The 12,500-nt window shown below is 44.1% G+C and overlaps 1 protein-coding gene across 1 annotated transcript in view; it reads left to right on the top strand.

Moving 5' to 3' along the window:
- Positions 1 to 12,271, top strand: part of ptbp1b (polypyrimidine tract binding protein 1b) — a 23,792-nt gene extending 11,521 nt beyond the window's left edge. The window contains 14 exon segments of the mRNA XM_042483810.1: positions 365 to 388; positions 391 to 462; positions 465 to 518; positions 897 to 947; positions 950 to 1,023; positions 1,130 to 1,244; positions 1,563 to 1,740; positions 2,592 to 2,669; positions 3,051 to 3,178; positions 4,332 to 4,365; positions 6,751 to 6,843; positions 7,227 to 7,443; positions 7,585 to 7,662; positions 8,893 to 12,271. Coding sequence (XP_042339744.1) covers positions 365 to 388; positions 391 to 462; positions 465 to 518; positions 897 to 947; positions 950 to 1,023; positions 1,130 to 1,244; positions 1,563 to 1,740; positions 2,592 to 2,669; positions 3,051 to 3,178; positions 4,332 to 4,365; positions 6,751 to 6,843; positions 7,227 to 7,443; positions 7,585 to 7,662; positions 8,893 to 9,025 — 1,329 coding nt within the window. The 3' untranslated portion in view covers positions 9,026 to 12,271.
- Positions 12,272 to 12,500: the final 229 nt, after the last annotated feature.

Genomic DNA, 12,500 nt, shown 5'->3' with positions numbered 1-12,500 from the left:
CTGATGTTCAAAGCCAGAAACCAGGTCAGTACTCAGTTACTAGAGTAATCTGATTACTGAGGAGACATCTTTAGCCTGCTGATGCTGCTCAAAGCCAGAAACCAGGTCAGTACTCAGTTACTAAAGTAATCTGATTACTGAGGAGATCTTTAGCCTGCTGATGCTCAAAGCCAAAAACCAGGTCAATACTCTAAAGAAATCTGATTACTGAAAACTCCAGTGTTACTGCAGTAATCTGATTACTGTGGAGGGGTCTAGTGGTCCTGGTACTGCAGTAATCAGATTACTGAGTCTGTGGCCCCTGCATTGCAGTGTGTTTGTACTCTGTAGTGCTGTTAATAAAGTAATGTGATTACTGGTTCAGGCGTTCCTGGAGATGAACTCGGAGGAGAGGCGGCTCAGAACATGGTGGGTTATTACTCCTCAGTGATGCCCGTCATCCGGAACCATCCGGTCTACGTCCAGTCCAGTTCTCCAACCACAAGGAGCTCAAGACGGACAACTCCCCCAACCAGGAGGTACAGTTAGCATCAGTTAGCATGTGTTAGCTCTCTGTTAGCCATAGTTAGCCTCAGTTAGCATGTGTTAGCTCTCTGTTAGCCATAGTTAGCCTCAGTTAGCATGTGTTAGCTCTATGTTAGCCATAGCTGGCATCAGTTAGCATGTGTTAGCTCTCTGTTAGCCATAGTTAGCCTCAGTTAGCATGTGTTAGCTCTATGTTAGCCATAGCTGGCATCAGTTAGCATGTGTTAGCTCTCTGTTAGCTATAGTTAGCCTCAGTTAACATGTTAGCTGTCTGCAGTTAGCCACAGTTAGCATGTGTTAGCTGTCTGTCTGCAGTTAGCATGTGTTCGCTCTCCGTTAGCCTGTGCTGATGCTAATGTCCCCTCTGTCAGAGGGCCCAGGCGGCTCTTCGGGCCCTCACCACGTCTCATGTGGATGGCGCCGTGCGGCGGCTCCGAGCACTGTGCTGAGGGTGGTGGTGGAGAACCTGGTGTACCCGGTCACGCTGGACGCCCTCTGCAGGTAAACAACAACAGCAGCAGCAGACCGCTGCTGCGGCGTCTTTTGACCACGAAACAGGAGACGTTGAGACTTCCTGTAACGCTGTGATGCGTTTCCTGTTCCCTCAGATCTTCTCTAAGTTCGGCACGGTGCTGCGGATCATCGTCTTCACCAAGAACAGCCAGTTCCAGGCGCTGCTGCAGTATCCGGACGGAGCGTCCGCCCAGTCCGCCAAACTGGTGAGAGACAGCTGCCAGTCCACACAGAGACAAGAGGACAGGGACATGCAGCATGCTTTACCTGGGGGAAACTTCTGGGGACAGGGGACAGTCACAGCAGCCCCATACATGTTTCTAGAATTTCAGGACATTTCATGGATTTTAGGATGTTTTTAGGATTTTTGGAATTTGAGGACGCATCCAGAATGGGACATTTTCAGGTGTGTTTCAAGGATTTTAGGACATTATGGTCTTTTTGATCAACAAGCTCTATTTTGATGTTGTTTTATGTCTCTGTCCATCTCTGTCTCTGCCTGTCTGTGTCCCCCCGTCCTTCAGTCTCTGGACGGACAGAACATCTATAACGGCTGCTGCACTCTGAGGATCAGCTTCTCCAAACTCAACAGCCTCAACGTCAAATACAACAACGAGAAGAGCCGAGACTTCACCAGACCGGACCTGCCGAGCGGGGACTGCCAGCCCGCCATGGAGCACCCCGCCATGGCCGCCGCCTTCAGTGAGACACGTTCTGTCAAAGACACGTTAAAGACATGTCAAAGACATGTTAAAGATGTGCTAAAGACATGTTAGAGACATGTCAAAGATGTACTAAAGACATGTTAGAGACATGTCAGAGACATGTCAGAGAGACGTCATAGACACGTTAGAGACATGTCAAAGACACGTTAGAGACATGTCAGAGACACGTTAGAGACATGTCAGAGACACGTTAGAGACATGTCAAGACACGTTAGAGACATGTCAGAGACACGTTAGAGACATGTCAGAGATGTGCTAAAGACACGTTACAGACATGTCAAAGATACGTTAGAGACTTGTCAGAGACATGTTAGAGACATGTCAGAGAGACGTCAGACACGTTAGAGACATGTCAGAGAGTCGTTAGACACGTTAGAGACATGTCAGAGAGACGTCAGACACGTTAGAGACATGTCAGAGAGACGTCAGAGACACGTCAGAGAGACGTCAGACACGTTAGAGACATGTCAGAGAGACGTCAGAGACATGTCAAAGATGTGATAAAGACACGTTACAGACTTGTCAGAGACACATTAGAGACATGTCTGAGAGACGCCATAGACACGTTAGAGACATCTCAGTGACACGTTAGAGACATGTCAGAGACATGTCAAAGATGTGCTAAAGACACGTCAGAGACACGTCAGAGACATGTCAGAGAGACGTCAGAGACATGTCAGAGACACATTATAGCACATCAGAGACATGTCGTAGACACATCGGAGACACGTCAGAGACACGTTTCAGCTCTTTGAGTCACAGCTGTGAACATCAACATAAATCCCTTCAAAATAAAAGTGTAACTCCTGTAACACCTGTCGTCTACAGCTCCAGGAATCATCTCGCCCGCTCCGTTCGCCGGAGCCACACACGCATTCCCACCAGCCTTCACCATGCAGCAGGCAGGTGAGTCTCACCTGGACAGGTGCGTCAGGTGTGACATCAGCTGTGAGAAAATAATCTGAAAATTGGGATGACTGAAGTCTGTTTACACGTCTCTAAAATGTGATTTCATCAGGTTAGATTATCAGGTGACACTCGTTTAAAGTCAGTTAACCCCTGATGTGCAGCTGCTGCAAACCGTGCTGTCTGTAACCATGGTAACACGCTATGAGATGGAGTCATATGATCAGCACTCGGCCAACCACGTGTCTGCTCACGTTGGCTGTATTTCAAAATAAGAGCGTGCTGTACTAGAAGAAGCCGTCTTAGATGTGTTTAAGCCTCACGGTCTGCTGTCATGAGTGTCCCAGTCTGACAGTGTCCCTCCTGTCCCACCTGTCCCAGTGTCCTACCCGAGCCTGGGGATCCCCCATCTGCCCGGGTGCCTGTCCTTCTCCGGGGCCACCAGGATGGCCCTCCCCCCGATCTCTGCTGGAGTCTCTGTCCTGCTGGTCAGCAACCTCAATCCCGAGGTGAGAGACGTCTGTCCATCTGTCCATCTGTCCTCCTCCTCTCTGTGATAAACATTCACATCATCCTCCACTGTTAGCTCACATGTCTCCGTCTCCTCCGTGCATTGCATTTGTTATTATCATGGTGATAATTTTCTGTTTATTCAGTTGAGCGTGTACACAGAGGACACAGAGGACACAGAGGACGATCAAACAGCCAATCAGAAGCAGTTTGAAGGCATGTTTTCTTCAAAAGTCCCCACAGAGGTTTCAGTTTAATAAAATCACATTTCAAGTAAAAAGAATTCTTGAAAAAAAATCAAAAATGTTAAAAGAAAACAAATCCAAAATGTTCTCTTTAAAAATTATCAAAGCGTTTACATTTTTAAAAACTGCCAACAGCTTTGAGCACCAACATTTTTTTTAAATCACTAAAATCTTTCCTTCACAAATTGCCAAAATGCTTGAAGGAAAATCAAAATCACTGAAGGTCTTCTTTAAAACTAATTTTAAAAAATGATATAAAAATATAAAAAAATTGCCAAACTGTTTTTTAATATTGCCAAAATGGTTTAGTAAAATTAAGTTACCAAATAAAGGAAATATCACGAAAACACTGTCTTTAAAACCCACCAAAAATGTGTAGCAGGAAAAAAAAGCCAAATTTTTTCCTTTAAAATTTTCATAAATGTTAAAAGGAAAAATAAAAAGTATTATTATAATATTAAAGAAATATTTTCTAAAGTCAAGTATTTCCCCCATAAATAACAAACAGTCCCTAATGATGACAGAAAAAGTCCACTAAATGATTTCACGTCTTACCTTAACAAGGAAAGCCTTAAATAAATCCCTCAGCTAAGGAGAAACTGAGCCTTAAGGTTCAGACTTAAGGGGAAAGTTAAAGGTGATTGGCTGCTGGTCCTGTTTGTTGGCTGTTTGAGTCTCTGATGTTCTCACTTGATGTTTCTGATGCACACACACACACACACACACACACACACACACCTGTCAGTCCTCTCCAGAGGTGATTAACCTTCTGATTGACCCCTCACCTGTCTGTTTTTTCCCTGTTTAATTTGTTGCCATGGAAACGCCTCCTCGGACCCTCCACCTGTCCTGCCCTCCCACCTTTACCTGTCCTGTCCCTCCGCTGCCTTCTCTGCTGTCTCTAAAGAGAGTTACGCCCCACTGCCTCTTTATTCTCTTCGGTATGTTGTCACTCGCTTCTTATTTTGAAATGATCCTGATTTTGTTCTTCCTCTGAAGAAATGAGTGTCTGCTGGTTTTGTCAGATTCTGAGTGTTGATCTGCGTTCATTCACAATATTTGCAGCTTCTCCTCCCCCGCGCTGTGGACCCAACATTTAGATTCAGGGCCGTTTTTGATTTATTGTGTTTGACTGGACGGGTGGGGGAGGGGTTCATATGATCATGAAAATTCAGGAAAACGCATTGAATTTGCAGCTATTTTCAGGACTGGAAAAACTAAATATACCCTGAAAGTTTTGGAAACTTCCTGGAATTTTGTAACATGTATAATAACACATGATGTGTTCAAGGACCATCTGAAATTGAAAATCCAACAGCAACTTCTTTTGTCACAGTTTCATCATGTTTTTTTTTTTTTTTGGAAAACATGTTTCTTTGAAATATCACCAAATTTTAAAGAAAAAAACCTCCAACAATTTTTCTTAAAAAAATTGCTAAATATTTTTAAAGAAAGAAAACACTAAAACGTTTTCTCTAAAAACTGCCAAAAGTATTCAGCAGAAGAACAAATTGCTAACATTTTTTAAAGAAAAAAAAATTGCGATTTGTTTAAGGAAAAAATGCTTTTGATTTTTAACACTTTGTAAAATCGTTGTTTCCTTGAGCCGCCAAAACATTTTCTCTAAAAATCGCAGAAGCATGTTTTCTTTAAAAAACGCCAAACATTTTTCAAGAAAAAGAAAACAAAAAGCCCTTTTTTTCATCTTCTGTGAAATAAATTAAAGATGTCCCTCCCCAAAGCCAAAATAAAAACATCAGTCCCTCCACAGTGCTTAAAAAGATATTTGACAAGGCTCCACCCCCCTCTGACAAATAACAAACAGTCCCTAAGTTATTTTTAAATAATCATTTCTGATCCTCTTCTGAATGCATTATTTTTTATTTAATACACATCTTAAAAGCTGTTACATAGTGAGGTTGTCGTTTCAGAGAATAGAAGGTCTGTAAAATTTGCCTTGAAGTCCTGGAAAAGTACTGGAGAAGTCATTGAAATTGACTTGTAACAATGTGTATGAACCCCGTCTTAAATTAGATCAACAATGACACTGAAAAGCTCTTAAAGCATCAAACTCGTGTGTGTGATGTGTGCAGAGACCCTCACACAGCCGGAGGCAGAATCTCGTTTGGATGTGGACTCACATCAGATCAATAACTGAAGCTGATCAGCTTCATGACCTGAATCAGGAGCTCCGGTGTCAAGTGAGAAATTAGGTGTGAAAGTTTTTCAATGAGTCAGATTCGTGTCTCAACTTCATTTCAGATCATCTGCTGCTCATTTCACTTAATTCAACCTGAATTAGACAATAAACAATAATAATAATGACAGTAGAGTCCAAACAGCGAAGCCGGACTGAAGCCAGACAAGAAAAAAGGTCAAATTAAACGAGAAAACAGACGCAGAAACATATCAGAAAGAAGAACGGTGATACTGAGAAACAGGACGATAAAAAAAACATGCAGATAAAAATAAATATAATTTACAAAAAACAAAAGCAAAAAGGAAACAATAGTTATAATAATAACATGGAGACAGAATAAAAAGAAAAATAAATAATTTTAAAAATTAAAAATCACACAGAAGCAAGTCTATAAAAACAGAAGTGATATAAAGGAGCTCTGATTCTGTTAATAAAGTCTGTTTCTACTCTACTTGTGTTACTATCGTTAAATACAGAATAAGAACAAAAGTAATGTAGATCCGGTAAACTTCTGCGGCACTAAAACAGACTAACAGCGCAGGTTTTAAAGTGGACTTTCAGAGCTGTAGATGAACTGTTCTGGTTATTGGGCTCATTAAATGTGATTTTGGTCCAAGCTGCATTTATTGTGTGTTTTTATCTGATTTCAGTAAACCTGAGTCTCAGTTTTTGCATGTTGGGTTTTTTTCAGTTTGCATGCCCTCAGTGCTGAATCAGCTGTTCTTTTTTTTTTTTTTTTTTTTTCTTAAGTCAACGCTCCCATAATTCATAGCTCCTACACGGTGTAATTTGCCAGTTTAATTTTCTCTGACCCTTACCCTTAATTTCCTCACTGCATTTCCTGTGTCATAACACCCAGAAATTCCTGCCTTCTAAATTAAATACATGAGCGGGTTGTTAGTATTGGTTCCAGCTCTCTGACGGCGGCGTCTCAGCGCTCCTCCTCCTCCTCAGGTTCATGTTCAGTCTCAGAGTTCGATGTGAGCGTCAGATAAGGTTCAGGGGCAGTTTCACTCGCAGCTTCCTGTCGGGTGTCACACTGTGTAGATGATGATGTTTGTGTGACTCGATGTTTAACCGGAGTTTAACAGTTTCTCTCTCTGTGTGTGTCCGGCTGTGTGTGAAGGTGTTTACGGCGATGTGATGAGAGTGAAGATCCTGTTCAACAAGAAGGAAAACGCTCTGGTTCAGATGTCTGACTGTGCACAGGCTCAGCTAGGTAACCCCCGCTCTCGCTCAGGGGGAAGAGAACCTCCTCTGTTCTCCGAACATGCACTTTTCAGGGACGTCTGACAGCACAGGCGATTAGACGTATATCATATACAGAATTAGCATGTTTACCTGTGTTAGAAAAACCCGCGTACACGCGCTAATTTTGTTGGGAAAGGGGTATAAGATAACTCAAAGTTCACTTAGTTTGACATGAGAGACAAGCATTTGTCTACTGGGGGAAAGTTCTGCATTTGGTAAGAAACTTGCTGAGAAAGACAAGATAATAGAGAGCACAACAAAAGAAACTAAATATTTCAACAGAAGAAAAAATAATACTTAAATTATCCAGCCATAAACTTGATCAGCGTTCTTCACCTGTCTGGTTCGCAGCCACGAGCCACCTGAGTGGCCAGCAGCTGCACGGGAAGCCTCTGCGCATCACGCAGTCCAAACACACCTGTGTCCAGCTTCCTCGTGAAGGCCACGAGGACCAGGGCCTGACCAAAGACTACAGCAACTCCCCCCTGCACCGCTTCAAGAAGCCCGGCTCCAAAAACTACTCCAACATCTTCCCACCTTCTGCCACCTTACACCTCTCCAACATCCCGTAAGTCCTCCAACTACAGGAACATGATCAGCACCTGGCGTGTAGTCCAAACTGAGTGACAACTCGTATACCTGACATCAGACTGAAGGGATGTGCACCTGTCTATTTCCTCTAATACTAACGTTAATTTTGTGTGTGCAGCCCGTCTGTGGTTGAGGACGACCTCAAGATGCTGTTTTCCTCCTCAGGAGCTGTGGTCAAGGCTTTTAAATTCTTCCAGTGAGTTATCTGTTTACTGTCTTTGCTCTCAATACCTTACTGATGCCTGCCTTTTTCCGAATAGCCTTAGCTCTTGGACTGACCCCTTTTATACCAAAGACTTGTGCTTTTTCCTGAAGTCTTTAACCATTCTCTGAAATTCCCTTTCTTGCCCTTAAATTTCCTTGGTTGTCTAGTACCGTGGCCTTGGTCATTGCCCTGAAACCTTTTTCTCTGATACCTCAGCCTTCATTCTTGCTCTGTCACCCCATGTCCTTGTCCTGAAATCCATGTCCTCATCTGTAACCCTTATCCTTACTCTTCATGAAGCCTTCATTGTTGCCTCTTCCAGACTTGTATCTGATTCAGCCCAATCTAGTCCTAAAGTCCTTTTCCTTGCCTCAAAGACCCTATCCTTGCTCTGTCCAGAAGGTCTTAGTTCATACCCTGTCCTGAAACCTTTGTACCTGCCCTTGTTCTTGTTCTACAACCGTCATCCCTTGCCCTACAACACTTGTTGCAGCCCTTGTTCTTGCCCTGTAACCCTTGTCTTTGACCTGCAGCCCTTGTCCTGCAGCCGATGTCCTTGCCTTGCAGCCCCTGTCCTTGCAGCCCTTGTCTTTGCCCCACAGCCTTTGTGCTTGTCCTGCAGCTTTCATCCTTGCCCTTTAAATTCCTGATGTTGCTATTTTACCCATCCAGAACCTTTCATCCTCACCTCCCAAGCCCTCATTCTTGCCCTGAAGTCCACAAGCTTACCATATCTAGATACCTTTATCTTTTCCGTCATCATTATCCAAAGCCTTTATTTCTGTGCTGAAGTCTGTGTCCAAGTCCTAAACCCTTTGTCTTTGCTCTAAAGTCTTTGTACTTGCCCTATCGCATATTTCTCTCATTAAGCTTCTGGCCTTGCCCTGAACTCCCTGTACTCGTTGTATCTTGAGGCTGTTATTTTTGCCTTTGTACTTGCCCTGAAACCGTTGCCTTTGCCTTGAAACCCTTATTGTTAGCTTCAAGGTTTTGGCCTTGCCTTTGAGTCCCTGCTTTCCTTGACTGGAAGCCCTATGCCCTCACCCTGAAGCATTTGTCCTGGCATCACTGCGTCTGTGTCTGCCCCAAAGCCTTTTGCCTTGCCTTGTCTTGAAACACCAATTCATACCTTGTCCAAAAGCCCTTCACTTAATTTAATCATGGGATCTTGTTGACTTCTTGTGTAGATTCTTGTTAACCTTCTGTTGGTTTCTTTCTCAGGAAGGACCACAAGATGGCTCTGATCCAGATGGGCTCAGTGGAGGAGGCCATTGAGTCCCTCATCGAGTTCCACAACCACGACCTGGGAGAGAACCACCACCTGCGGGTCTCCTTCTCCAAGTCCTCCATCTGAGCCTCAAAAGTTCACCATCTGAATCGTTGACTCGATGGTGTCCACTACACTCCGATCATTCCAACGCATGTTTGCAGAAACCACCGTGGAGTCTGGTGTGATGTTAAATTATTTTTTTAAACTTGTTTTTAAGTTCTTTGCCTTCAAAGAGGATTAGGGCCAGAAATATCAGAGTTCTGGTGAAGGTCAGAATTCTGGATTTGATCTCATAAGTCGGTGAATAATCAGTTTGTCGGGATTTTGTAAAATAAACCGGAATTCTCAGATTATAGACAGAATCTGGACTATAATTGCGTGTCGTATATTTGTGTCTTGATCGTTTTGAAGTTGCATTTTAGCCACTCTTGCCTTTTGACTTAAATCCCAGAATTAAAGTCCGCCTTCTAAGTTAATATCTCCGCAACGCTGACTGACGTTTTTTCAAATTCCGACTTAATGAACTCAGAATTCTTTCTTTTAAATTCAGGATGCCAGTTCTCCGCTGTTTTCCTGTGGTCCTAATCCTCCTCTGTGAAGTCCCCCCTTTGAAGAAACCCTTATGTCTTTAAATAATCCGCTCTGACAGCGTTTGGGAGGTCATGGATTTACCTTCAGGCTGTCAGAAATTAGTTCGGGCCTCACTACAAAAGGTTTAGTTTTGCCTTCAGATGATCCCTGTGCCTTATTGCTGGAGTCAGAATGACCTGGACTTCGACGTGTAAAAAAAAAAAAAAGAAAAATCTCCCACCATGCCTCTGCAAATTGGCAAAGAGCAGGTTTACAGTTGATAAAGGTTTACTGTTGATGTATTACAGATATATCCATATTTTATGTGTATTTTATTGGTGTTGTTTTCTTTATGTTAGTGTTTTGTACTGCTGGTTACTGTAGCGTCAAACGTGAACGGATTCTGTTTTAGCGGGTTTGCTGGCCTTTAGTCCTTAGATGCTCTTTTTTTTTCTATTCCTCTTTGATTTCTTTATTTCCATGTATGCAATCATGTTTTATTCAAATCAAATATTGTAGCAATATTTTAATCATTCCTGAACTTTGTTTGGTTTTGAATGTCTGTGCAAGCTCGGCGGTTCTCCTGCCGCCGTTACAACCCACAGGCACATGTTTTGTTTCTGTTGCCTTCTGTCGGGTTTTTGAATCAGGATGTTGTCTCGTGTCTGGCGTTGCCTCTCTGAACGGTTTTATTTATAAGTTTGTGATCCACTACAGCTGAAACCAAAAACGGCCTTCTAGATGCAAACAAATCCGCCTGCCTCAGGTTCTTGGTTTAAGGACTAAAACACAAAAAGACGGACGATGGAGAACTGCTTTAGGCTTCGATGGTGTTTTCCTGTGGGAATGTTTTTATTAATTTCTCGACCGCTTCACTGGATTCAGCCCACCGGTGCGACTTCGGTCTCTTTTGCAAAACCCGATGTAACGTGGAGTGCCTTCACCGCAGCGCTGAGTCACACATCAGGTACCGGTTCCTCTTTATTCTGAAGGATTGACAGACGAAGCCCCGCAGTCGTCACAGCTGTACTGAGAACCGGACTGACGCTGCTGCAGGTTTGGTCCATCTGTGTGTCTTAATTTTATTATGTCGACATTCCAGCTGCTCGGACGTCCGCCTGACCAAGATACGCCGTCTGACGGAGCCTCGCCGTCTGACCCGAAAGAGCTGTTGAAGGACTTACAGTCATGGTGCATTCAAGACACCTGGCAGGTTTGCTAGACGAGTGTTAGGGGATGGGGATCGTTCATTTTTAATTGTTATCGATACCATTATCGAGACTCCTGAATGATCTGAATCTTTATCGATACTTTTCTGTTATTTGGTGAGAGACAGACCCTGTTCTGCTTTCGTTGCAAATTTTTCACCCACACAACTGTATTATAAGTTTCTCTCTGAAAACTAAATTTTCCTTTTCTTGATGTTACACTTGAACACATCATGATGGAGTTTTATTGACCTTTGCCTGACAGTCATTTTACTGAGCCGGCCTTGAACACATCACAGTGAAACCTGCGGCCGTGTTTATTGATCCACCAGCTCTGATCAGCTCATTTCAGATCAGATTACTGTTTCCAACTGACAGACTCGCTGCAGGGTTCAGGTGAGCTTCCTGCTGCTGTGGGAGGAGGAGGAGGAGGAGGAGGAGGACGCGGTGGACTGAGCCGCGCCAGCTGACAGTCTTTTGACCCGCAGACGGTTGAAAGTTGTGTTTTTAGTGTTTTAAGGTTTAATCTGACGCTCAGAGACGACGGTTCAGACATGAAGGTCGTGGTGATTTTGCAACATAAATTTCGTTTCTCTTCGTTCTTCCTCTTTTGTTTTGGTAAAATGGAGCCAAACTTTAGGCCTTTTCGCACGTTCATCCGCATGCAGCTGACTCCAGATTTCTTCTTCTCTTGCTTTAATACCTATTAAAAACTTTATTGGACAGTCAATGCGTGCGGACCAGTGACTGGATTTAAACGACTCAACTCAACAGGTGACGTACGCTATCGACCCGCGGGACTCGATAGAAGTATCAATAAGCTCAAACGTTATTGATTTTCAGGTTTTGAAAAAAGTGAAACCGGGTTTAATCCCCATCCCTATGAGCGTCCCAGTTCGGACTCCTGACTGTTTCCAGTCGCTCAGAGGAGGTTGGCCTCAGTCTGGACTCGGCTCGAGTCCATCACACGCCAGGCTGTTTCTGTAACGTGTCCATGTGGCTGCGGACTGTTGTACGCCGTCAGAGGAACAGTGAACGCCCTGATGTCGCTGACCACATGTCCACGGCGGTCTGTTCGTCAGTCTCAGAGATCAGGCACCGCAGGCGGCCAATCAGAGCGCAGCAGGAAGTGACGCGGTTCGACTCATAGATGCCACTCTGGTGCGTGAACGTTGTCGCGGCTGTAACGTTCACGCACAGAGAGGCTGCGGCTCTCGAACATGTGACCGACACGCTCTGCTCTGAGTGGAGCTCTTCGCTCCCAGCTGAGGTGGACCAATGAGAACGCTCGGCTGGATGGAAGTTCTTGTTGTCAGGACGACAGGAGACGTGACGTCCAGACGCGCGGCGGGACATGCGGCGGTGAGGGGTGGAGGGGCGGCTGTGGGCTGTTGAACTGTACATACGTGTTTTCTACCACAGTTGTGTGTCTGCGAGCTGATTGGTGGTTTTATATCTGATGTATATTTTGATTGGAGGTGAGCGACAGTCTGAGCCTTACACTCTGTCACAAAGACAAAAAACTACAGATTAAATCACTTTTTATCGAAAACTGCTGAGTCGCCTGGTTTCTGACAAACTGCTGAGTCGCCTGGTTTCTGACAAACTGCTGAGTCGCCTGATTTCTGACAGCTGAAGGTTCATCTGTTCAAAGTAAAAGAAGAAGAGACGCAGGAAGCAGCTAAAAAAACTGAGTCATCGTCGGAGAGACTCAAATATTCAATCTGATGTTTGACAGATCAGAACCAGCAGGGGGCAGCAAACACACACACACACACACA

The sequence above is a fragment of the Plectropomus leopardus genome, chromosome 3 (assembly GCF_008729295.1).
Source record: "Plectropomus leopardus isolate mb chromosome 3, YSFRI_Pleo_2.0, whole genome shotgun sequence".
In the NCBI taxonomy this organism is placed as follows: domain Eukaryota; kingdom Metazoa; phylum Chordata; class Actinopteri; order Perciformes; family Serranidae; genus Plectropomus; species Plectropomus leopardus.
This window is presented reverse-complemented; position numbering and strand designations above follow the sequence as displayed.